The sequence below is a fragment of the Lepidochelys olivacea genome (assembly GCF_965140295.1).
Source record: "Lepidochelys olivacea isolate rLepOli2 genome assembly, chromosome: 18".
NCBI classification, from domain to species: Eukaryota; Metazoa; Chordata; order Testudines; family Cheloniidae; genus Lepidochelys; species Lepidochelys olivacea.
The window spans coordinates 22,716,270-22,743,357 of record NC_140428.1 but is presented as its reverse complement, the minus strand read 5'-3'; the positions used below and the strand labels follow the sequence as shown (position 1 = coordinate 22,743,357).

Sequence of the window (27,088 nt, the reverse complement as noted above, 5' to 3'; positions counted from 1 at the left end):
CAAGGTTTGAATGGTGCTACAAGTCCGACCATCAGCTCGGACAGTACCTGCAGTGTGTAGGAACTGTTGTACAGGAGTTTTACATCCACATCTTCTCCATCAACCGTGCATTTTCCATAATTCCCACCCAAGCGTTGCACCTCGTCCTGTGGACACAGAAAAGAGGCGTATACAATTATGGAGCGTTAATACGGAGCAGCAAATGCAGCTGCCACTTTGCACAGAATAGTGCGGAATAACTCCCGGTCCCTGCCCTGATGAGCTTCAAACCTAACATACACAAGACAGAAAGCAAAGCAAGCGTTCAGGTAAAGCAGGGCGTGGAGCAGGGGTAAGCAATTATTTGTCGTCAAGGTCCAAATTTCTTGGTCAAGGTCCAGACTCCAGAGAAAATACTACAAAACCGATACATAATAATAAAGAAGTCAATAAAAAGATTCCACTGTCCATTCAAAAGCATTTGGTGATCCGGATTTGGGCCGCAGTCCGCCTATTGACTACCCCGGGCGTGGAGGGATCGGTGATCAGTAGACCGGGGATTCCAGGGAGGAGTGAGTTTGAAGAAGGAGAGCAGAGGGGTGTTCCAAGTGCAGGTGTGAAGCTAAGGGCAGAAGACAAAGGGAGCAGCAAGGAGAAAGGACTGGGTGGAGCAGAGGGCATGAGAGGGGAGAAGGAGGAGTGCATAAGACCGGAGATGTAGGTGAGACACGACTGCCATTCAAGGTGAAGGTGGGGAGCGACCCTCTTACACGCTGAGGCCAGGTGGCGGGATTCCTTTTCTCTGCTGGGCCAGCGCACATCATGGGTTATCACACTTCTCAGCCTTGCCGTTTTGCCGTGGGTTACCAGCGGCTGCGGGCTCAGAGACAACTCATAGCTCGATCTCGGTCTGAGACGCAGCAGGGAAAGCAGAGGCAGCCCCAGCTTCACTGACAGGACATCACAGCCGAGGGGGGGATGAAAAGGGTTTCTTCTTCCCATCCCCTCTAGCACATTTTGTGTCAGTGATGTGCATTTCTAATATGGCTCTCGTTTATTATGTCATCAAGTGGGGGACCCTCCCATCCCACAGGCTGAACTGCCAAAGGGAAGCAAATGGCCGCATACCCTGATTCAGAAGGTTTGGCTACAAAACTGATACTTTGCCCTTCCCATAGTAACTTCCACCTGACACTCTCAAAACACCTAACAAACATGAATGGAAGAGTCAGGCCTAGAACCCAGGAGTCCTAGCACTCGGTCCTATGCTCCAACCGAAAGGCCGTCCTTCCCCTCGGGCCCACCCAGCACCAGCCGAAAAGGAAACCGCATGGAGGAGAAATGGTGACGCTGAACCCGGCCCGCCCACCTGTCTGATTCCAATGCTAGTTGCGATCCCCGGTCTGATGTCGAACCACTCGTGCTCGAGGAACGGCGTCTGATTGTGGTTGTGGATCATCACTTGCACGCCTGCCACTGTAGACAACAGCGGGAGGCGATCGTTCTGCTCCACTTTCAGGATCAGGGACAGTCCTGGAGAAACAAGGAAAGGAAAAACATCTCTTTAAACTGCAAATCAGTAGGGCAAGTCCTAGGAAGTGATGTCATCTCTTACATCCCCAGTGTGTCTGTCAGTGTTGGAAGGTAATGTACTATGGGGCGAGCATCGTTAGAGGTGTTTACAAACAGGATGTGTGTTGTGGTATTTGCTTTGTCTCCTTCTCCTGGCCCTGGCCAAATAACATACCATAGGAAATTCCAGGTTTTGTTGCTTTCCAGAAGACGTCTGTCCCCTTGCTGTTGAAAGTGTAGCAGCTTCCATAGACCTGGTGGTGAAAGTGAATGTAGTCGCTGGAACAAAAGAGTTCAAATATGATTAGTTATGGATGAACCTCCCCGCCACGTTAGTATTGTAATGTGGCAGCGGGATCCCATTGTGCCAGAGATTGCACAAACATAGTATGAAAAGAAAGGCCCTGCCCCAAAGAGTTTACAATCTAAGAAGAGCTACAGTCTCCTAACACACTCTTCCTCTGATACTTTCATACAACAAAAAAACAAAACAATAAACTAATTAGCGGCTAGCCAACAGATAGCTACCAAGTAACAGGCACACGTCAATCCCCATCTTATGCTTAACTAGCTCAGTGTTGTTTACACTAATAACAACTAATCAAATATATTTGTACTTATATAATGCTTGCCATCTGAGGATCTTCACAAACCTGGGAAAGCATTATCTCCATTATACAGACAGGAAAACCAAGGCATGGAGTGATTAACGGAATAGCAAGTGAGCGTTAAAGGCGGGAGTAGAACCAGGAGTTCTGACTGCCTTTTTCCTGCTGTAACCACTGTCTCCAATGTCCAGAGTGCAGGTTAGGCATTTTTAGCTCAAATTTAAAGCAAGGATTTGGCTTCTCCAACCTCCCTCCTTCATTTCTCTTGTGCTGTAATAGTGCATCAGGTGATGGGACCCCACACAATGCCTTGAACACCAGTGCCAGTCAGACTCAGATCTCACACCCTGTAACTTTACAAGACATATTTTTCATATACACAAAGAAGTTGGAGGTGGACTGCCTCTGTTAATTTCATCTCTCTCATTGCCTGGGACCTAATTCAGGTCAATGTATTAACTCCAAGACTGAATTTAGCCCTTGAGACCTCCAGTGATTTATTGGGTACACAAGACTTTCTCTGACAGCACGTAGGCAAACATTTCCTTGCTGGGTTTTCTTGTAGGAGCATTTAATATGTTTTATTGTTAGGACACAACTGGACCCAAGCATATGCTGGCATCTATAGCTTTGGCTATGCAAAGGGAACAGCCAGTTCAGCAGCACTTTAATTATAGAGACTGCAATGAGCTGCAAAGGGCATGGTGATAACCCTGCATAGCTCCTTCAGCGTCACAGAGTTTATGGCAGGAACGGACGATTAGCTCCTGCAGTCTGACCTCCTGTCTATCACAGGCCATTACATTTCACTCAGATAGCCCTGTACTGAGCCAAATGACTGTAGTCTCCTGAGGACTCAAATGTCTTGGTCTAAGTAAACTGTGTGCCACAGGCAAAGGACAAGAGCAACCAAGGTGCCCTAATTAACGCCCTAGCAGGGAATTGCTTCGGGGAAATACATCCAGATGATCCCAGCAGGCGAAGCACACCCCACGCTGCGGATGAAGGGTGGAAGGCCTTCTGCTGAGGCATCCCTTTGTCAACGGGGAGCTGGTGAGTGGGTTTCCAATAACCAATATCCTCCTCAATTTGGTCTCATTCAGTTACAGTAGGCTGCCCTGTATGTGTAACTACACAAGAGCGGGTTTGGTGGTGTGGCAGAAGTGTCAGCTTCTGAATCATAGAATCATAGACTATCAGGGTTGGAAGGGACCTCAGGAGGTCATCTAGTCCACGCCCCTGCTCAAAGCAGGACCCATCCCCAATTTTTGCCCCCGATTCCTAAATGGCCCCCTCTAACTCACAATCCTGGGTTTAGCAGGCCAATGCTCACACCATTGAGTTATCCCTCCCCCCCGAAGGGCAGGACTCTCCAGAGCAAAGCCAACGGAGCAACGATCGGCACACCTGATGTTGTGGCAATTATCCTCATACTCCCCTGGCCACTGGAGAAGTTTAGTTAGGTTAGATCATTCATAAGGAGCTGTCTGTTTGCAGTTCAGACGTCTGTCTCTCAGGGAGGCAGTGCGGGCTGCTGGTAACACCCCAGAACTGACATTCAGGAGACTGCGGTTCTTTTCATGACAGCCATCACCTTGCAAGGTGATCTTGGCCAAGTCAGTTCACCTCTCTGTGCTCACTTTCCCCCTCTGTAAAGCAGGGACAATAGTCCCTTCCCACCTTTGGAAAGCACTTTGAGAGCCTTGCAATGGATGGTACTATATGTAAAGCACAAAGTATTATTACTAGACAACAGCCAGTGCCACAGAGGCCTTTGTTCAAAGCTGTTCGTTGCCCTACAGAAATAAACCTGGATAAATACTTTACCCTAAGAGTTGGGGCTCGTTTGTTTCAGGTGCTTGTTTGCAGCTGACTGGTAGGGGATTTGTTTCCCTAGCTCCGACCAGAGAGTTGGTACTTTCCATGCTCTGGGATTTGCCACTCCAGTGGTCTGTTCAGCAACTGCAGTACAAATAACTATTCATCTGAGAACTGTCCTATTCCAAGGGGTGGGGGTGGGGACATATTGGTAAATCGGAGTCCCCCAGTATGCACACAAAGCAGGTCCCAATCAAAAAGATGAATTTCCAATATTTAATAACAGCAACAACATGTGCCATTTCTGCAGCTCTTGCTACAGGGTGGCAGACGAGAGGCCCTTGCACAGGGCTCTTCTGTTGAGGTATCCTATCCCTTAGCCATGCATGAAGGTACAGTGGAATTCCACTAGCTCCTGCTGGGTTGATCAAGGGGGTTAGGAGCCTTTGCCAGGGGCGGAAGAAACTCTGAACTATGACAGAGAAGGTTCTGCCAGGAAAACTCCAGGATGAGCCAAACTTGGGAGAAAACTCAAGCCAAGGTTGATATTTTGGTTGTTATGAATTATCAGTAAAGCCAACCCTGGGCTATACCTGGAGGGTCAGATGCTCAGCTGGGGTGAACTGTCATAGCTCCGTTCAAGTCAAGCTGTATCAGTTTGCTCCATCTGAAGATCTGTCCCAAAGATCCGTGCATTATTAGAGCAAAGAGGCAACTCCCACTGCTTACCAGTGTCTATTAGCCATTCTCTCCCCTAGCCTCAAAAACCCCTCTGCGAGGCAGGTGTGTATTGGTATCCCCACTAATAAATGGAGGTACAGAGAAGTTAAGTGACTTGCCCAAAGATCACATAGCAAGGTGGTGGACAAGTTGGGAATAGAAGCCAGGAACTGGCTCCCAACCCTGTGCTCCAGCCACTAGACCAGTTAAACTATGAGACAGTCCACTGCTCTAACCAATAGACCAATTATCATCCTGAGAAAAGATTACACCTTTTATTTTAATTATGTGAAACATCTCTAGTCAAATCAGCCTCCATATCCTTCCTCCCTAGTGAGGTTCTTACTCATGATAGGAGCTGGCTGATCACACATGCATCAAAGCAGCTGATTCCTCTAGTTAATTCCAACAGGTATGCCAGGCAGAAGTGTCAGTAAGGCATTAAATCAACTTCAAAGAGAACAAGCAGCTACTGTTTCTCGTGGGGTTGGTGAGGGGAGAGGAGAGGAAACCGTCCTCTTTAGTTTGACCTCTAACAAGGGCTCTCACATTTAGTCCAACTGCCCATAATGAGAGGTGCTGAACTTCCTCCACTCAGCTTTCTCCTTGCAAGCTCTGGCATAATTCCAAGGTGGATGAGAACAGATCCCTTTGTCCTTTGCTAACCCACAATTACCCCCTTGGCAGGTATTTACCTCTTTCTGCAGGGCTCCCCGTCATACTGGCAAGAGTAGACCAAGTTTTGTATATGCTCTTCATGAGAAGAAATGTTGATTATAACGGGTAGCTGGGACATGATATTCATATAGTGAAACCTGTACCACTCTTGAATGGTGTCTACCCCAGATGAGTAGGCCTTGTAGAAACAATTCCCACCTGTAGCATTGCACTGGGGAGAAAAGAAAAGGAGAGAGGCAATCAAAGCCCACATACAGGAGCAGCCCAAGGGACTCCGGCTATAGAAGATACAAGATGGTGTCGTTAAGAGCAATGGAGGTGAGGTGCGAGGCGAATTTCTGTCCTGGCAGTAGGTGAGCTGTGGTGGCAGTCTAATGTTTGGGGAGTGAGAATACAGCTCAGTCACACAAGACCGTGTTAAACTTGTCCCCAGGAATCTTGCTGGAGTCACCCCTTTAACAGGAGAAGGAAGAGAAGCGTTGTTTTTCAATTACCTTGGCAGAAGAAAGGGTGAAGTTCGTGGAGGCACTCTTACAACCAGTGAATTTTGGGCCAAACTCTGAAGTGCTCTCCCTTCTTACTGAGTCCTTAGCCAGGGGAACACCCACTGTCGGTAATGAACGTCAGCCTAAGTAAGGACCTCAAGATATGGCATGGTGATAATAAAGAAGTCAAAATAAAGTTGTTTGGGCATCTCATGATTTGTCAGCTTCACTTCCTCCTTGGTTTTGAATTCCATGTCTACTCTATCCCCATGTTATAGATGAAGAAACTGAGGCACAGTGAGATTAACTGACTTTTCCAAGGTCACAGATCTATTCTATCTATGTGTTGAGTTGATCACATCCAACTGCCAGATCTAACTGTCCATCTACTGCATTTTTAACACACCCATTCTCTCTCCCCTTCCCTGTACACACACACATGTACAGTTGTTTGTTCTCTCATTTCTGGTATTGCTGGAAGGATCTTGCAAAAACACGGACTATGAAAGGCTGCAAAAAACGGTGGCATGTAGCCCAGTTGCTAGCTAATTCTACAAGCTCTATCTATTGACATTCCTTGAATGCTGGTTTTTGTTGAGGAACCTCTATTATCCCCTCTCTCTACAAGAGCCTCAGAAGCTAGGATAACATGTAAAGGATTATGGTAGGGCTGGGATCTCCCCAGATATCCTCAGACCCTTCATTAGGCTTTATGGTTTAAATGCATCTATGTTGTATTTAATCTTTTGCGCAGAACAGGTTCAGTTTAACTTGTTGCATGGGTTGGATGGATTACTTAACAAGCAGCAGTAGCTTGGTTACACTTACCAATTTAAAGCCCACTTTGAAATGTTTCTTCCTGGACCCAGTATCAGGTTCCTTCAGCATCACCAGTGAAATGTGGGGGTTCAGTTGGAAGCTGGAGCTGTTCAGATTGACAGACCCTCCCTTTCGCAAGTCCTTCATGCGGATACCCTTTGTATAATGGGAGGAAAAGCTTGAAGTTTTGTAGCCATACAAATTAGCTATTGCTTCCTCTGCCATTTGGTCCAACTGGGCCAGTTTCTCACTGACTAAGTCAAACCTATAGGAGACAGAAATAATAGGAGTGTATAATTATCTATTTGCACACATACGTGGTTTCAATCCTTGGCATCTCTGCTGGAAAAGCCAGTCATGGTGGTGAGTAGAATACATCCAAAATGTTCAGACATTATGACAGATATGGCAATTTCCTGCAATATCTTTACAAATCCTTACTGTATTAAGTTTAATTATCTTAATGCAAAGTTTATGTATTATTCTGGGCTGGGATTGTATATAGCTTCCCTTGGGGAAGAGGTGATGTAAGACCTGGATGTTCCATATAGTCAAAGGACTATATGAAACAATGTGCCAGACAAGAATAGACTTTTGGGACAATCCATGTGAAGCAGATTTTCTGGGAAATATCCATGGGGAGGCGAATGCAAAATTCCCCACCTCCGGTTATGCAAAATCCAGCCATTTGAAAGTATACCCTGAAGAATAGGCCTTTGTCAGCTGATCACCTGTCACATGAGGACAAGATCAAAGGCCCAGGCTGTATAAACGAAAGACTGAGCTATTCATGGCTGTTCTGGTTCTGAATCTGAAACAGTTGTAAACTTGTAACCATGGGGAAAATCAAGCTGTGGATTTTGAAGGGCTAATACCTACCAGAGCCCAAGTCTGGAGTTGAGGTGACCTCTGGTAAGCTTATTTGCATGTGTTCTTTTATTGTTTTTAGTATGTTTTCTCTGTAATGCTTTCACCTTAAGAATAAAGGTGCTTAATTATAAAGAGCTGAATGGTGATTTGTAACAGCTGGCAATTACAGCTGTTCATAGACTTTAAAGAGAAAACAAAGCCCGGACACTGGCCTGTTTCAGCCGTGTGGCTTGCTGGGAATATCACAGCATAAGCCGGGAACTGTGCAGCCTGGAAAAACCCTGATCAGGAGGGAAAGAGTCGCAGGTCTCTGCACAAGAGAGGTGATGGCTGAGGATCTGTGAGCCTAGAGTGGGTGCTCTGTGTGGACCACAGAGCAGGAAATACAGATGGAACTATGACAGAGATGTTGCTATCAGTGGCTGAATTTCCAAATCTTAGCCCTCAGATTGAATGTTCTATTTGCAACGATCCTGCTCTTGGCTGCACAAACAGGCATTTCTGCAAGCAAGTTAGGTAAGTGCTGCAGGCAAATTAGGTAATTTCACATTACATAATTTGAATTTAATTGAATGAATATTTGGCCCTGAAAGTCTGGGCTCCAGTCTGGCACGTATGTGAACAGTCCCAGGGATGTCAATAGGACTATCCCTACAGAGGTTCCCACATACATAAGTGGCCTTGCAGGAGCAGGTTTTAGCTAGCAATTAGATATCACTTAGTGTCCAGCAGCAGTGATCTGTTGATTAGATACGAAGGATGTTACAGTACCTACATATTTCAGGGCAAAAATACTTCTACCGGTACAGAAAATCAATTAGTGAAGTCAAAGCAGCCCCAGGGACCCAGCTCCTCTACGCCTGAATCTGGACTTAAAGTAAATAAGTTTCTATGCACCACCCTTCATGACAAACTAAGGTCTGACTCCAAATCCACATCGAAAATAAAGTTGTTGCAACCAAATTCAATCCGGGATTCAATCCCCACCCACATCTGCACTGATAAAGTTTTCCCATCCTTGGATTAAACTTGGATTTATGCTGGAAATGCCCCACCTTAATTATCATGCACATTGTAAGGAGAGTGGTCAGTTTGGATGAGCTATTGCCAGCAGGAGAGTGAGTTTGTGTGTGTGTGGGGGGGGGGGGAGAAAACCTGGATTTGTGCTGGAAATCGCCCACCTTGATTATCATGCACATTGTAGGGAGAGTGGTCGCTTTGGATAAGCTATTACCAGCAGGAGAGTGAGTTTCTGTGTGTGTGTTTTTTTGAAAAAAAGGGGATGGAGGGGTGAGAAAACCTGTATTTGTGCTGGAAATGGCCCACCTTGATTTTCATACTCATTGTGAGGAGAGTGGTCACTTTGGATAAGCTATTACCAGCAGGAGAGTGAGTTTGTGTGTGTGGTTTTTGGAGGGGGGTGGGGGGGTGAGAAAACCTGGATTTGTGCTGGAAATGGCCCACCTTGATTATCATACACATTTTAAAGAGAGTGGTCACTTTGGATGGGCTATTACCAGCAGGAGAGTGAGTTTGTGTGTGGGGGGACGGAGGGTGAGAAAACCTGGATTTGTGCTGGAAATGGCCCAACTTGATGATCACTTTAGATAAGCTATTACCAGCAGGAGAGTGGGGTGGGAGGAGGTATTGTTTCATGGTCTCTGTGTATATAATGTCTTCTGCAGTTTCCACAGTATGCATCCGATGAAGTGAGCTGTAGCTCACGAAAGCTCATGCTCAAATAAATTGGTTAGTCTCTAAGGTGCCACAAGTACTCCTTTTCTTTTTGCGAATACAGACTAACACGGCTGTTACTCTGAAACCTTTTCCCATCCTAACTCAATCAAGGTCCAACCCCAAATCTGTGACGAAACCATGGCAGCCCTCCCCAAATGCTGCTTTACCTGTACGGGTCCAGATTGCAGAGAGTAATGGCTGGAAACATCTTGGGCTCGGAGTGCACAGACATGGTCATGATGACGGGATAGGTCCAGTATTGGCTGAAGAGAAGAGCGAACTGCCAATAAAGCATTCCGAAGCTGGCAAGGAAGAGCAGGGTCCAGAATGCCGTCTTCATCCGGTTGCTGCTTGAGCACACGAGGCGGATAGTCCCGTGGATGGTAGTGTTCTTGCAGAAGAACTCAAACATGTCCTTGAAGGAGCTGTAGAACTCAATGAGGCCTTCGTCCCCCATCTCCTCATTCACCCACTCTTGCTCCATCCTTTAAGTCTGTTTTAATTCAAAAAGAAAACAAAAGGCTCTTGTCAGCCCATAAGAACCAACAGGTGCAGGCTAGCTCCCCCTCTCTCCATACCATGCAGAGAATGGGTTTCACCACTGCCACGTAGGTGAAAGGGCTTGGCGCTCACACAAGGAACACCCAAAGTTCTCTTTGTCCCCAGAACTTGGACACTGGGAACTACTTAGCTGAGAGGTCGAGTGTTCTGGGGAGTACCACGCAAATGAATAAAAACCCAGGTGGTCTCAGCTGGATACTGACATTCCCGCGAGGACATTGGGAACTGTTGCAAAGCTCTCGGGAGGGGAGTGTGCAAATACGTCTGGTGCTGCAGACAGAACCAAACGAGAACTTTCCCTCTTTCTCAGTAAAACTTAGGCCTCCGATATACACTAAGCAATGTTAACACTAAAGGGTGGGGACAATCCCCGTTGTCCCAATACATATTAGAGGATCAGGGATTAAACCTGACACGCCATGCACATCGATGGAGCGATATAAATAAATGAATAATAATTAATACAAGCATTGAGGCATTGGGTGGTTTAAGGTCACACATGACCTTGACCTTGCTCAATTCTCATAGTTTGTATTATTCTGGAAGTGGTGCTGAGCTGGTCCCCTGAAGAATTAGCAGTGGGAAGAGGCCTGCCCCAGCGAATGACTTTGGATGTGTTAGCAGAGGACTGGGTGGTATCTTCCCCGCCCCCCACACTGTTTCTTTTTTAAAAAACATTTTAAAGTGAATAGAATGCTGGTGAACGGTCCCGGAGAACAACACACTCCGTTTATACACAGGCCAGGGACAGCGTGGCTCCCCCCAGACCTGAAGACACCACTCCCAGTGGGAAGAGAGAAAGTTTGGTCTCCAGGTCTGATTCAGTCCTCGGTTTCGCTGCTGAGATTGCCAACGCAGGGCCCAGTCAGGGCTAGCTGCGGCAGTAGCTTCTGACCATTCATTGGAACTTATTCCATGCAAGCCACCAAATCACCACTAAATGGAAGCAACTTTTGATCCCTACTACCAAAGGCTGGATTTGAACTTGTGATTTGCAGCCCATTATCAATCCCCTAAGCCAGCCAATAGCCTATAACTCTTTTTCTGCCAAATATATTTTAAGCCCTCTCCCCCAAAAGAAACCCCGTGCCCTTTAGGATTGGCAATAGAAAAAATGGATACGGTAGGCTCTGTTTCAGCAGAACCCCGCAGTCTAGAGAAGGAAGGGAAGAAAAGCACCCGCACCTTGTACAACACCACAGAGGGAATTTCCCTCATGAAAATGCAATTGTGCAAACTGGAATTTGGCTGAAGCACGAAGGCTAACAACCCGCTCATAACAAAAATGCCCTGGAATCTTTAAGTGTCCATAGATGGACATCAGGCTTCATGCTCATGAATGCGTCACTGATATCTCTGCTTGTAGGTGTCCTTAGTGGACACACATCCTCAGCTCTAGGTTGCTCCCCGCTGTGCAGACATGGCATTGCAGGGGACTTTGCTCCGATCCCCTCTGGGCTTTTACAGCTCCGGTGACCACTCCTGACTTCCCCTTGGGGTAATCCGTGGCCTAACCCTCCAATCAAGTAAAAGTCTAACCCCTTTTGGGGTAGTATGACTAAGTCTGAATAAAGATTCACGCAGGTCTTCCAATTAAAAGCCTTTCCATCCCCTCAGGCTTAACTAAAGCTCCCTTATTGTAGCCTACCTGTTCAGCCCCAATCCAGGGCTTCTATCCCGCAGAGACCTGTCTCCTCTGCAGTCTACAGCTGAGATCCCTCCGTCTACTGATATAGCTTAGCTCCTCCTCCTCTGGCCAGGAGACAATTAGCTACTCACCCTCCAGGTGCTGAGCTTGATTGGTTGGGTGCTTTCCCTTGCCTTGGGGGTTAAGCCTCATCACACCCCTCCACCACTTTTCACACCAAGCTGGGGCACTGGCCTAATACCAACCTACTGGAATGAGTGCCAACTACTGAATGAACATCAGCATCACTTTCCGTAGGAGCCAGCGTCCCAACGTTACACCGTCCCCTCTCGGAGTCAGGATCTATTACGCTAGTAAGATAAGAGGTTGCTGGAGGTGATACTAAAAGTTTCACTTTATTTAACAGAGGTTATAAATACAAACATTACAGCAATTTTGACGTTGACACACCAAGCATACAAAAATGAGGGTGGTGTTTTTATTATTATTAAAAAAGAACGGCTGGAAGCACTTTCATGTTGATCAGTCCTTCCAAGCACTACCAAAGCACTACCAAATACACTTAGAAACACATCCTTAACTGGGGTGCCCGTTGCTCAGAAGTGAGGTGGTCTTAACTACATTGACCTTCACTCCAGAAGCCAGAAGGGGTTACTGCTGCCTCAAAGTACTTCCGTTGATTTCAGTAGGAATAGGAGCACACACACCCCAAGCAGGTCAGAGCGCACACACCTTCTGAACTGGCTTAGTTTTAGGGCAGCAAGAAAAAACAAAGAAAAGTGGATCTAAGAGCCATGTCTGAACACTCTATTATTACCAGGTCTCTTTTTTTCCAACTTGGATTACTTTTCCTATCTCCACAAAGCCAGTAACATAAGCCAAGTTTGACATTTCTGGCTGTCGAGGTATACAAGCAAAACACTCAATTGGTACAGAAAGGGAAACCCGAATTTTGTCATGTTTTCAAAACTCAAAAATGACTGAAATGACTTTGCTCAAACTTCCTAAACAAATTCATCTCTGGACTTAGGGCAAGCAAAAGTCTGAACGTTTCAGTTTGGAAGGAATTAATTAAAGAAAGGTCTGAGCATCTGAAAAAAGGGGTGGGAGGGATTAGCACAAAAATTGCAATTTCACCTTTAACAACATTTGCTACTGACACATACCTCGTTCTGCGTGTACCGTATATTTGTTATCTCTGCAGATATACAAGCGTACCCAACTGCAGCACGGGCAGCTAAAGAATGCTAGTGGCTACAAAGCTTTATCTATTGACATTATTGCAGAAGGCTTAATCATTACATGTTGCTGTTTACACTCGAATGCTTTTCAAGACAAAAATACTGCACATGACAAGACTCTAAAAATAAATCAGTATTAGCCCTGTTGTTGTGCGTTGCTACTTGTTCTGGTAACACAACGAACTTTTGCACTTAATTTTATTGGTCCCCCTTCTCAGATTCAATCCTTTATTTCCCTGTATTTTTAAACATGATGTTTCTCCAGAATGTGGAAGAAACCCAAAGAGAAGCTGCATAGCACATTGCTAATAACATGGAATTATTTCAGTAAACACTAATTGTCGTCTAAGAAAGTCTTGCTTGTGATGGTTACTTTCAGTAAAGCAACAGTCTATTATTTGCTCAAGTGTCAGAAAATTCTCATGCATGTTATACAGTCAACTTGAGTTTAAAATACAACAGAGAAACACAGAACACACAGTAGAGACAAGAGATCATTCAAGTGCCCCTGTGTTAAACACACTCCTTTCACATACGAAGCTATGAATATGAAACACAGGTATGAAGCTTCAGAATAATGAATTTCAGGGTTGTCACTGACAAGTTATCAAAGATTCTTACTTTGCTTTCTGAGAAATGGCTGATGATTTCATATAATTAGTTTTTAAATAGCTCATGAAAAAACACAAATGCATGTAAAGCTATATAGGGATTATTCCATATATATATAGACACACACGCTCTTAGCTGCTATGGTGATGAATGTGGTATAAGAACCTACATAGAATAGAGTCTGTTGCCTGTTGTATTTTCTTAATATTCCCAGGCTGTCTTGCCTTGTTATTAACATTGCAGTTATAGTTAGACAGAGACCTAGCAGTGTGTTTAACAAGGATGATGCAGAGCTGTCAATCTTTGCAATAGCAATCATCAAAAGTGACAAGTTGGGAAGAAGATGCCAGTTCCCAGAAGAAGTAACGTTCCTTGTAAATTAAAAAAAAATTGTACCTTGATAAGTACCCAAGTATTGTCCTGACTGCCAAAATATATTAATTCAATGTTCAAACATATACCTTGAAAACATATAGTCATATATATAGATAGAGCATGGTAATATATATAGCTGTAAGTATTTCAATTATTATATGATATATTTACACATTTAAAAAACTAAGACTCACTGGCAAAGACTTCATTTCTGTATCTTGGTCATAGCTATGTCTTTGTAGAGTAGTTTTTGCAGTAGACATTAAACTGCCTTCAGCTTTGTCCTGAGCAGAAGGCAAAGCTTTCAGTTTTTCCTTTATAACTGGACATAAACTGGGAGCTGTCTGGCCTATGTAGATAAAGGTGATGACATCAAAAGGGGCTGGGACTTCTTAGGATGCAGGGACGTTGGAAATTATTCAACTCATTTTTCAAGGAATAGGGAGTGAACGAACTGGAAGAACAAGTCAACCCCCAAGGTTATACTGGGCTTAAATAAAACTATACGTGTTTCTTAGGGTTACACTCATTTTTTTCAAACACATGTTTTTATAAATAGTCATTTATGTATTTGTAATAGGAGCCTAGAAAATCCCTTCCTACTCCCCACAAAGCTGAACAAAACTCTAAACAATCAATAATGTCCCACCCCCGGCATGTCCTTTTCGCCTCTCCGTTATTCTCTGTGGCTTGCTTTATCACTGATTATTAAATCCATTATGGCCTTTGTGGGCCAGACCCATGGCTGTGCTTGAGGAGTTTCACATGCGATAGCAATTTGGAAGGTTGAAATTGTGCTCTGCGGATTTTTCCTCCAAGACCCTGCGTTGATTTTGTAGACTTGCTAATTAGGGTACTGAGAGGCTGGGTGGGGGAGGGGAGGCATTTATTTACTTAAAGGCTAGTGAATCGTTCCTCATCAGTGCGAGGAAAAACCCTCTCTTGGCAAGAATTCTACTAACTTTAGGAACAGATCTTTAGGGGAGTGGGGGCATGGTAGCTGAGCTTGTGAGCCTGCTAACTTTGGATTGCCTCCTTCAACCAATTAGAGCACCTGCTTTTGTGACCCTCCCCATTTAGCTCCCTTTCCAAGATCAAGAGCCTTTTATAGGATGAATAATACAGCAACAGATTTGACAATCCTGATTATGCATTCACGCCTTGGCCACTCACAGAGGTGTTTCAGACCTTGAGGCTAGATGGAGCTTCGCTTTGCAAAGCATTGCCACAGAAGCCTATTAAAGGACAGAGTCCTGCATATGAAAAGGTCCGGTTCTCTGGATGCGAGGAATACACTGATCCATTTGAGGAGCCGCAGGTTTGGCCAGCAGAGCATCACCCCATACAGTCGCTCGCAGCACTACGGGAATGCAGCCATTCTGCCGTGGACCAAAAGGCGATCGACAGTTAAATTCCCATGAAATAAAATCTAATTCCATCCTATTTGTGCATTTGTTTTTGTACGGATGTTCCTGAGTGCTGGGGCCTTGGTAGCAGTGTTATAGAAAATATAAATGGAAGCTTTTGTTCAGGAACGAAGATCTAGAATTTACATGGCTCCCTGGGCCAGATCCCCTGGCATCAACCAGCACAATTCCACTCAAGTCAGTGGTATTATGGCGATTTAAACCATCTGATGACCTGGCCCTCTCTCTCTCTTTCCATGATACGTGCATTGTGCAATAGAAAAGGACAACAATAAATCCTGGACGATGCAAATATTGCACAAGGAGTATGTATGATACACACGCTGGGTTGCTTCACTCTGGCTGCAGGCCTTGCCATTGTGAGGCTCCGGCTCTGGCAAGACATCAGAACGAAAACTTCTGAACTGGCTAAGAACATTTCCTGTAGGAAGCAAATGAGTGGAACTGGATACACAAGCGATGCTGCCCCTTGAGCAAGATGTCATCATGCAAGAGGGTGATGTCTCTCCATTTGCGCCCAGCTCACATGGCACGCCACATCTCGGGAAAATCCAAACCACTTGGACGGTTCAAACAAGTCACAGCCTGTTCGAACGCTGGAGACAAATTATGCGTGCAGCCCACATGACCGTGCCATCAAGGAGGGCTCGTTAGAGCTGCTGGTAGCGCTTCAGTCCTCCAAGAGGGACTGGACTGGAAAAGGTCTCATCTTCCCTGAATACTAGCTATTGTACTGGGAAAAGTATGTTGTACATTCCAAACAGATGCAGCAAGAGCCGCTGCCCACTGCTCACAGAGGCACTCCCATTTATGTTTCCTCGACACTATTCTTTAGGCTCCCCAGGGTGCTCCATTGGCCAGAATTTAGCCCCCAGTTTGGCTGGATGCAAACAGATCCCACATTTAACTGACCAGGACAATGCACACTAGCAAAACAAAGGGAAACTCTGATATTTGGCCTCTAAAATATTCAAGCCTTTGCATCACTACCCAATATTGAAGGGATCTGTCCATACCCCACCTCTGCCCTTTGCTGATCACTAGCCTTGAGCATTGCATGGGCTCAGCACTGGCTTGCTTATTAACATCATTCATCCTTATGGAAGTGAGCTGAAGCATAATGATTTGGTAAAATTACACCATAAGAACACAGAGCTGGATACAGATCTGTGTTAATATTGGTGCAGACTCAGATCTGGAACTGACACCATAGTCCAGTGCTAAGATCACTGCCTGACTACAGAGACTAAAACTGTAAGCTGAGGGTCCCTAAGCTCCTTGCAGGTGGCCATGTAGGTTAAAGTGAATGACAGAATCATTGGACTGGAAGGAACCTTGAGAGGTCATGTAGTCCAGTCCCCTGCACTCATGGCAGATAAGTATTATCTAGACCATTCCTGACAGGTGTTTGTCTAACCTGCTCTTAAAAACCTCCAATGATGGAGATTCCACAAGCTCCATAGGCGATTTATTCCAGTGCTTAACCACCCTGACAGTTAGGAAGTTTTTCCTAATGTCCAAACTAAACTGCCCTTGCTGCAATTTAAGCCCATTGCTTCTTGTCCTATCCTCAGAGGTTAAAGAGAAGAATTTTTCTTCCTCCTCCTTGTAACAGCCTTTTATGTATTTGAAAACTGTTATCATGTCCGCCCTCAGTCTTCTCTTCTCGAGACTAAACAAACCCAATTTTTTCTATCTTTCCCTCACAGGTCATGTTTTCTAAACCTTTAATCATTTTTGTTGCTCTTCTCTGGACTTTCTCCAATTTGTCCACATCTTTCCTGAACTGTGGCTCCCAGAACTGGACATAATACTCCAGTTGAGATCTAATCAGTGCAGAGTAGAGCGGAAGAATTACTTCTCATGTCTTGCTTGCTACACTCCTGCTAATACGTCCCAGAATGATGTTCACTTTTTTCGCAACAGTGTTACACTGTTGATGCATATTTAGCTTGTGCTCCACTCTGACCCCCAGATCCCTTTCCTACCTCGGCAGTCATTTCCAATTTCGTATGCGTGCAACTGATTGTTCCTTCCTAAGTGGAGTACTTTGCATTGTCCCCATTGAATTACATCCTCTTTACTTCAGACCATTTTTCCAGTTTGTCCAGATCATTTTGAATTTTAATTGTATTCTCCAAAGCACTTGCAAAGCACCTGCTTGGTATCGTCCGCAATCAATGCTCCTTCCAAGGGGCTCAGGCACATAGGGAAAGCAGCCCTCAAATGATCATTTTTCATTCTCTAACTTTCCTTTCTAGATGGTGCATGTCAGATGGAAATTGGCTACATCCTTGTGATGAGGTGTCTACTCCCACACAGGACTGGAAAGGGTGAAAGTGGCCAGGTAGGCCTATTAACTCCACAAGCTGCACCTGGAAAGGAGAGTCGGGGAGCAGGGAATTGATTGCAAGCAGGTTCAGCTATGCAGGAACAGGTAGGGCCTATAAAGCCAGGAAGCTGGGAACAGACAGGGGCTGGTGGGAAAAGGGCAGTCACGCCCTGGGAAGAAGGAGGAGGAGGGTTTGGGCTGGTACTAGGGAGGGGAATCAGGAGGGGTAGGAAACAGTTGAGGGAAGGAGTAGTGAGGCCTGGGAGAGAAAAGCCCAGAATTTCGGGAGTAGTCGGCGGAACCCGGAGTAGTGGCCGGGCCTGGATTCCCCTAGCAGCCAGAGAGGGTACGGAAGAGACTGGCTTGGCAGTGAACAGGAAGACTGCTTGGGAGTGACAGAGAATTGAAGGACTGTACCCCGGAAGGGGGGACCTGGCCAGAGGGCTAAGTCATGAAGAGGCTGCTGCGGTTCCTCGACTGAGAGAGAGGCTGAGAAAGAGACAGAGTGATCGTGTGCAACCATGAGAAGGGGCATCGATCTGATGAGCTAATCCCCAGAGCAGCCCGACTAGCAGTGAGTGGAGCCCCCCTCCCACCGTCACAGCCCTCCGAAGAGGAAATTACTCTCATATTCAGCCATATTAGCTCCAACTCAGCTAAACAATACCAGACAATAGTCAGCAGATTGAATATTTTGCTTGCCTAGCCCTAATAACCGTTTGCTCTCAGCAGCAGCCTGGAGCTGAGAGAACCCAGCATAGAACTGTGTATCTGTGATGTCATTTGGCCCATCCCTCTGGCCAAGACTGGGGGGTTCTCTACAGCTCATTTACTAATGTTTCATTCAGTCTGGTTTTAAAATATCCAGAACAAGAGATACCACAAAGAACAGAGAAAATAAAGTTGATGTAGGTCTGACAGAGCCGATTAGATTGGTTTTCTCCCCCCACCTAAATCAATCCCTCTTGCCCACAAAGCATTTTGGACTTAATCTTGCAGCTCGGTGGGGAATTTTGCTGTTGACTTCAGTATAGGTTAGGCCCCTTTAGTAACCTTTTTTCTGCTCTCCCTTCAGTTCCAAGATCTTTCTTGCATTGAGGAGCCCAGACTGAACTTGCAGCTTCCAAGATGACATTCATTGGCTTTTTTGGTGCCATGTCACATTGAAAACACCTATCAAGGTCTTACACATTCTCCCTCCTGCTTGTGGGCCCCTGAAATAATCCTTGATTTTACCATGACTTGCTTTACTTACATCACTCGATTCCATGCGGTGGACAGTACTGAGTGGTTATTCCTCAGAATGCTCCGAGCTACTCTCCACCCTTCTCCCCACATCTTTGCTCCTAGCTTGTGGAAGGCAGCATACCAACACTATTGTCTTGAGCCAGGTTTCCTCACAGTGAAATCAGCACGAATTGCCTCTTCTGTTTTTGCAGAGACTCCATTTACAGTGCTGGCTTCTTGGTCACTGGTTGTGCCGGTGTGTTCCTCCTCAGCAGAAGACCTTCCCTGGGCAGCTAGGATGAAAGCCTCCATGGATATTTCCTCTCTACTCTTGCTGGTTGGCTATCCCATGCTTGGACTCTGTCTGTCACCCGCTAAGCTTTGCTCGATGTGTTGTCTCCCAGTGAAAACCCTACCATTGGAAACCCTCCGCCTTCTTTTCCCAGAGAGGAAACAGATTTGCACTTCATACGCCTGCTCCTGCATTGGAGAGAGGAACCTTATTCACACTTACATCTTACTGAAGTGCTCACCGCATGCTCAGTGCTGGGTGTGAGGCAAAATAAAGACAGTCCCTGCCCTGATGAGCTTTCAGACATTGCCCAACTTCCACAGGGCTGCCTTTGATCCTTCCCCAGCCATTCCCTCTCCTGGCTGGTGTTTTTTCATGTGCCTTCCTCCCATGCTGGAATCTCTCAGGGTTCCAGCCTGTCTGCTTCCCAGAATTTCCTCTGGGAACTCCGGTGCTTGCTGCTCCTTCGCTGGTTTGGCGCTCTGAGAACACAAGGTGTTTGAACCTGCCTTGCCTCCACCTCCTTATGATCAACAGATCACAATCCCTCCCCTTCACTCAGCCCCCACACAGAAGTTTCCAGTGGAGAAATGCAGCCATAGACAAGCAAAACCTTAATAAACCCCAGCTCACCTGACAGTCATCTGCAGACACTCACCTGTCTGAATAAGATCTCAGCAGTTGCGCCTCTCATTCCTCCTGAGCAACAGCTGTTATTTCCCCTCTTCCTGCTCTCTGCGCTTTGTGTTCCTTTCTCACAGGCCTTTATACCTGCCTCACCTCCACCCAGTCATTACCAGTATTGGGTCATCACCCCAATCAGATATCCTCTCCAGCCATGCTCAAGTACAGTATCTGCAATGGTTACTGTAATCTTTTGGGAATGCTGATGTTACCAGGTCTGGCAGAGCGAGAAGAATGCTGATCAGTGCTCCCAGCCCGCAAGACCCAGCCAGCAGCCTTTCAGTCACTGACTCTGTCTCCCTCCTACTGATCAAATTATCCCAGCAGCTACCTTCTCCCAGCCTCCAGGGGAAGGAATCGAGATGTTCTATGGCTCTCTCTGCTGGGGACAGGAGTGAAAGACCCTCCTCATGGCTGCCCCGCCTCTGCATTGTCCAAGCTGTGGGAGCAAATGTCAGACACATATAGGAGAGGAACAGAACCTGAGTGCCACAAGCAAAAAGGAATCACTGGAATTATTCAAGCATGTGATACCAGCAACCTCCGGCTCATTCCTTAGGAACCATTGGTGGCAAAATTTGCAGATGGTACAAAACTACTCAAGATAATTAAGTCCCAAGCAGACTGCAAAGAGCTACAAAAGGATCTCACAAACCTGGGTGACTGGGCAACAAAACGGCAGATGAAATTCAGTGTTGATAAATGCAAAGTAATATACATTAGAAAACATAATCCCAACTATACATATAAAATGTATATGACGGGGTCTAAATTAGCTGTTACCACTCAAGGTAGATCTTGGAGTCATTATGGATAGTTCTCTGAAAACATCCACTCAGTGTGCAGCGGCAGTCAAAAAAGTGAACACAATGTTGGGAATCATTAAGAAAGGGATAGATAATAAGATAGAAAATATCATATTGCCTCTATATAAATCCATGGTACGCCCACATCTTGAATACTGTGTGCAGATGTGGTCGCTCCATCTCAAAAAAAGATATATTGGAAGGTTCAGAAAAGGGCAACAAAAATTATTAGAGGTATGGAACAGCTGCCATATGAGGAGAGATTTATAAGACTGGGACTTTTCAGCTTGGAAAAGAGACGACTCGGGGGGATATTTTAGAGGTCTATCAAATCATGACTGGTGTGGAGAAAGCAAATAAGGAAGTGTTATTTACTCCTTCTCATAACACATGAACTAGGGGTCACCAAATGAAATTAATAGGCAGCAGGTTTAAAACAAGCAAAAGGAAGTATTTTTCACACAATGCACAGTCAACCTGTGGAACTCCTTGCCAGAGGATGTTGTGAAGGCCAAAACTATAAGAGGGTTCAAAAAAGAACTAGATAAATTCTTGAGGGAGAGGTCCATCAATGACTATTAGCCAGGATGGACAGGGATGGTGTCCTTAGTCTCTGTTTGCCAGAAGCTGGGAATGGGCGGATCACTTAATGATTACCTGTTCTGTTCATTCTGTTCATTCCCTCTGGGGCACCTGGTGGCATTGGCCACTGTCTGAAGACAGGATACGAGGCTAGATGGACCTTTGTTCTGACCCATTATGGCCGTTCTTATGTTCTTACAGCAGATGCCAACAAGAGGAAGAGATTCTACAGTGCAGCTACCATGGAGGAGGGGAATGAGGAAACTATGTACTAAGGGTGTAAGGGAAAAACACAGTAATTAACAAAGCACTAAAGGGACTAACTATTTAAGGGCTGTGTTGTGTGCACAGACACCACAGACTAATGCTTTTGATCCACAGGGTGACCTGTTTATGTTCAATGGGGACATTAAACTTTCATCAATGACCTCTACAAGATTCCAGCAGCACCGTCCCCGAACCTTCCCCATCACAAGATGTCCTATTTGTATCTGAGTCTATAATTTGTAAAGTCCTGGAGTCTGGAACCATACTGTCCTATATGTTTGGACAGTGCTGAGCACACTATTGGCATTCAAACCTTTCAAGCATACTAATAATTACCGGGGGGGTGGGGGGGGACGGACCTTTTGTAGTGATAATCAAGGTGTGCCATTTCCAACTGCTGGAAATGGTCCACCTTGATTATCACTACAAAAGGTTTTTGTTTTTTGTTTTTTTTCCCCTCTCCTGCTGGTAATAGCTCACCTTACCTGATCACTCTGGTTACAGTGTGTATGGTAACACCCATTGTTTCATGTTCTCTGTGTATATAAAATCTCTCCACTGTATTTTCCACGGCATGCATCCGATGAAGTGAGCTGGTAGCTCACGAAAGCTCATGCTCAAATAAATTGGTTAGTCTCTAAGGTGCCACAAGTCCTCCTTTTCTTTTTGCAGATACAGACTAACATGGCTGCTACTCTGAAACCTCTTAATTAGGACATCCCCAAAAGAGAGCATCCTGGTTTAGCAAATGTCTTGAATCGGAGAAGAGGTCATTCTGTAACCTGGATCTCTTTGTTTAAAAAACAATCAATTCAATCCAAAACCTTATATGTAAAATTATAAGGCTTGACCCAAAACTAGAGCTTTGTGAATACTGCACAAAGTGTTTGCCAAGTTTCATTAAAATCCCAAAGGGGTGTTTGGTTTAGTCATGAGTGATTGTACACATGAGATTTGTTCTCAGGGATGTCTGGGGAATGCTTGTTCACATGTAAAGCAGAGTGTTCATGAATAAACAAGAGGATTTGCTCTTAGTCATTTGCTGGTCATTATTCTCATGCTTGAAAAGTATCAACCAATCAAGAAACAAAAACAACACCATGTGACTTCATTGTCTAATCCCATGCCGTGAATAAGGAGCACTGAATATTCCATATGAACAGTTCATGAGCAACTTTAATTTTTTTTAATATCCTAGTCGATGAGTGCTAACGAACCAAAAAATTAGGAGTGGTTGTTTTCACATCGAACTCAGTCAATCAGCTCAATACAAAACCAAGCAAAGGCAGGAAATTTAGAGTGCTCTAAAACTCTGCATTTAAGGGCTAAGCATCTGTTGTCCAAAAAGTATCTTGGCGCCCTGCAGAAATGGCCTTGTTTCAAAAAACACTTCATCTGAGGTGGAGTAGGAAGGAATGTCTGGTGGTTAGGGCACCGGCTTTGGGCTTGGAAGACCTGGCTTCCATTCCTTACTTTGCCATGGACTTCCTGGGCAAGTCACTTAGTCTCTCTGGGTCTCAGTTCCCCACCTGCAAAATGGGCATAATAGCACTGCGCTGCCTCATCGGGTGTTTTGAGGATAAATACATTAAAAATTGTGAGACGCACAGATACGATGGTGATGGAGGCCATGTAAGTACTTGAGAGAAATAGTCTATTTACAATAACGAGCAACGTGTGCCCTCACAGCACTAGGACTTCCCTGTCCGCCAGAGTTGCATGAGAAGAAGCAATGAGGAGGGGGAAAAAACACTTGAAAGTATACACGCAAGGGAACACAGGCAGAGTCTGTGGCATGAATGGCAGCATGGTCAAGTGACCTAAACAAAGGCCTGAGAACCAATCAGTTCTCAGATGCACTCCCTGGGCAGTCTTGGGCAAGTCATTTCCCCTCTTTTTGCCTCTCTTTCTCCATCACTAACATAGGATAATGACACCTACTTTGCAGGAGTGTTGTTGTGAAGATTAATTAGTCAATATTTACAGTGCTTTGCAGATGTAAGGTGGTATGTAAGTATTTGTTATTATTGCTGGTTTGGTGTTGCTGGTTAATTGCTTCAGTGTGAATAATTGCCACTGTAAAACACTGAAATAAATAAAAGGCTGCTTTTTTAAGATATAACCAGCAATTCATCTCTGTTGACTCCTGGGCTAAAGGCCCGGAGCTTAGAAGTCTGCGTATATTCGAACAGCTGGCTAAACACTACTGAAACCTTTCACCTTCATACTGCTGTTGGCTTCTTCCACCACCTGCAAGAGTCCCTGGGACAAATCCTTGGCTGGTGTAAATCTCTCACTCTCATGGACACTCAACCTCTTTCCACGTGTCATTGTCCCTGTACTGGTGTAAATCAGGATCAATGTGATCCTCAGCCTGATCCCACACGAGGGCCCTTTTACACGGTTCCGGTTGCAGTGCTTCTGCTCATAGACCTTAAAATTGGTGCAACTGTAACTTACCCTCCCTTTACATTGCCAGAGGGGTGTAAAGGAGCCTTTGTGTAAATAAGACTCAAGGGTCTTTTCTGCCTTACCTGTGCCTTCTAATTTCTCCCTCGCCATTGGCAGGATGCTGTAATTCCCTCCTCACAGCAAAGCATTTTGCTGCTGTGTACTGTCACTTAAGCCACATTTTGTATTCTTTCATTTTGAAAAATGTCTTGGGATAAACTGTACGTGGGTGATGCCAGGCACGATACAGCTGCATGGATCTTGGAGCACTCTGTTCTCCTCCTCCCCCCCCCCCCGCACCTCTCCTGGTATTCCTCATTGGAGCCTTCCAGTTAATTCTGGCAGCAATTAGTTATAAGCAATTACCAAGCACACGTTGCCTCTGACTTAAAGCATGGGTATTGTCTAATTATTATTGTCTTTGACATAAGGCCACAATGCCAACTGCACATGGGCCTCAGCCCGTGAGGATCAATAACACTATGACCTGGACTGGCTACACAAGTCCTCCTTTTCTTTTTGCGCATACAGACTAACACGGCTGTTACTCTGAAACATCTTGTACCAGTAGCATTTAACCACTCCCCCTCCCGAAAATAATATGGGACGTCTCTGCTTGCGGGATTCTCCACTGCCCTATAACCAGCAATGACAAAAGAGGTCAACACCAGATGGATCCGCTCACTATGCCAAAGAACAGTCCTGAAGGGGACAGATGGTTCTTTGCTGTTAGGAGAATTCTCCTCCCTATGTGAGATGACACCGAATGCTATGGGCATCAGACTCTTCATTACATGTTGTTGTTTCTGTTTAATGCAAGATGGAGGCTGGGACACGGTTTTCATTATAAAAAGAAAAGGAGGACTTGTGGCACCTTAGAGACTAACAAATTTATCGGGTAAGGTAAGCTATTACCAGCAGGAGAACGGGGGGAGGGAGACCTTTTGTAGTGATAATCAAGGTGGGCCATTTCCAGCAGATGACAAGAACGTCTGAGGAACAGCCGGGGGGCCGGGGGGAGGGGGAATAAACATGGGGAAATAGTTTTACTTTGTGTAATGACCCATCCACTCCCAGTCTTCATTCAAGCCTAAGTTAATTGTATCCAGTTTGCAAACTAATTCCAATTCAGCAGTCTCTCTTTGGAGTCTATGGCAAGATTTTAGGGCATACTGGCCTATTTTTGGTCATTTGTAATGCATACATTTATTTTTAAGATGCCCAGAAGCCTTGTGAGCATCAACAAGTTCAAAGTATTATTCATAGGCTAGCTCCAAATAATCTCCCTCTTACCCACCATGACGTCTGCAAGGTTTCAGCACCTTTCAGGGCCTGTGCCATCATCTGGGGTTTCAGAGTAACAGCCGTGTTAGTCTGTATTCGCAAAAAGAAAAGGAGGACTTGTGGCACCTTAGAGACTAACCAATTTATTTGAGCATAAGCTTTCGTGAGCTACAGCTCACTTCATTGGATGCATACTGTGGAAAGTATAAAAGATCTTTTTATATACACAAAGCATGAAAAAATGGGTGTTTACCACTACAAAAGGTTTTCTCTCCCCCCACCCCACTCTCCTGCTGGTAATAGCTTATCTAAATTGATCACTCTCTTTACAATGTGTATGATAATCAAGTTGGGCCATTTCCAGCACAAATCCGGGTTTTCTCTCCCCACCCCCACCCCCCACAAACCCACTCTCCTGTTGGTCATAGCTTATCTAAAGTGATCACTCTCCTTACAATGTGTATGATAATCAAGGTGGGCCATTTCCAGCACAAATCTGGGGTGTTATATGTCTCGGCAGTGTTTTGCCTATGTCTCAGCTGGATCATCATCTTCTTGAAAGCAAGGGCTGTGTGAACGTCTATATGCCTATAAAATCAAGCAGCCTATTAGCACTCAGTCCATATTAAATAGTCATTTATTTGAATGTCTTAGCAACGGCAAAGACCACGGTGGCTGAAAGAGTGCAGTGGAACAGGAGGGTGTCACAGTTCAGGGCCACTGCACCTGTATTCACCTCTCTGTGGTCCAGTAAGGGCACCACTAGGCTCAGACTCCTCAGCCATCATCTCTCTTGGGCAGAGACCCACGTCTCTTTCTCTCCTGACGGGGGTTCTCCCAAGCTGCAGAGTTCCCTGTCTGCACAGTGAGTGCCCCAGCAAGCCAGACTGCCTAAACAGGCCTGTGTCTGTGCTTTGCTTTCTCCTCAGCAGCTATGAACAGTTGTAATTGCCCACAGTTATGAGTTACCACACAGCTCTTTCTAAGCAAGCCCATTTCTGCTTAAGGTGAAAGCATTACAGAGAAAACATATTAAAAACAATGAAAGAACTTATGCTAATAAGCCGACCAGGGATCAGTCCAACTCCACATTGGACTCTTGTAGGTGTCAGTCCTTCCAAGGATTGTCCCCCATCCCCACCCTGGAACAGAAGGTTCTGTCCATTTGCTGGATCACAAAGAAGGCCCTGAGTCAGTTTAAACCAGGGGTTCTCAACCTGGGGGTCAGGACTCCTCAGGGGGTCGTGAGGTTATTACATGGGGAGTCGCAAGTTGTCAACCTCCACCCCAAATCCCGCTTTGCCTCCAGCATTTATAATGGTGTTAAATATATAAAAAAGTGTTTTTAATTTATAAGGGGGGGGTCGCACTCAGAGGCTTGCTATGTGAAAGGGGTCACCAGTAAAAATGTTTGAGAGCCACTGGTTTAAACCAAGGCTGTTAATTAAAAAATCCTTTCTTTGTTGGTCTCTTTAGAATCCAGTGTGAACCAATATGTGCGAGCCTCTCCAGATGGCACTACCTCTGCGGAGGCGTTAAAACTTGAGTGAATTTAACTTATCATCTCACATTGTTCTTAGCTCCTGATGGGCTGAGGTCATCCTCTCCCAAGGAATCACAGACAAATCCTGACCCAGATGATACATAAACGTGATATAGTGAGATCTCCCAAAGATATTGCAGGAAATTGCCACATCTGGCACAGAAAGATTCACAGCTCAAGCCAGAGCTCAGTGTATCCTGTGCATTACTCAGTGCCAAGTCAGCAAAGCAAGAAGTCATTCATCACTGAAAGATTATACTTTTGAAACTGCTTGTCAGCAGCAGTTTTGCTTCAAGTGCTAATGATCAGAAGTACGAATAAAATTCATTAGGAAGCCAGAGCCTCTATTGGTGAGCAAATTTTTTAGGAAGGGATCCTGATTTCTGTAAACATGTTCATTGTTTGTAAGTTCCCAATAGTTTGGAATCAACAGTTTCTAGCCTAGAAATCATTCAGAAACTGTTTGCTTT

At 45.2% G+C, this 27,088-nt stretch overlaps 1 protein-coding gene across 4 annotated transcripts in view; it reads right to left on the bottom strand.

The window, feature by feature from the left end:
- Positions 1-27,088, bottom strand: part of SCNN1D (sodium channel epithelial 1 subunit delta) — a 41,924-nt gene that overhangs the window by 5,958 nt on the left and 8,878 nt on the right. Inside the window, exons 1-7 of one of the 4 annotated variants that reach the window (XM_084651808.1) lie at positions 13,918-14,031; positions 9,454-9,779; positions 6,689-6,944; positions 5,393-5,586; positions 1,727-1,830; positions 1,349-1,512; positions 48-146 (exon numbers count right to left, since the gene is read on the bottom strand). In XM_084651808.1, coding sequence (XP_084507934.1) covers positions 48-146; positions 1,349-1,512; positions 1,727-1,830; positions 5,393-5,586; positions 6,689-6,944; positions 9,454-9,770 — 1,134 coding nt within the window. In that variant the 5' untranslated portion in view covers positions 9,771-9,779; positions 13,918-14,031. Of the gene's footprint in view, positions 1-47; positions 147-1,348; positions 1,513-1,726; positions 1,831-5,392; positions 5,587-6,688; positions 6,945-9,453; positions 9,780-11,495; positions 11,552-12,661; positions 12,722-13,917; positions 14,032-27,088 lie in introns of those variants that run through there. The other 3 variants (XM_084651809.1, XM_084651811.1, XM_084651810.1) reach the window with 3 other exon arrangements.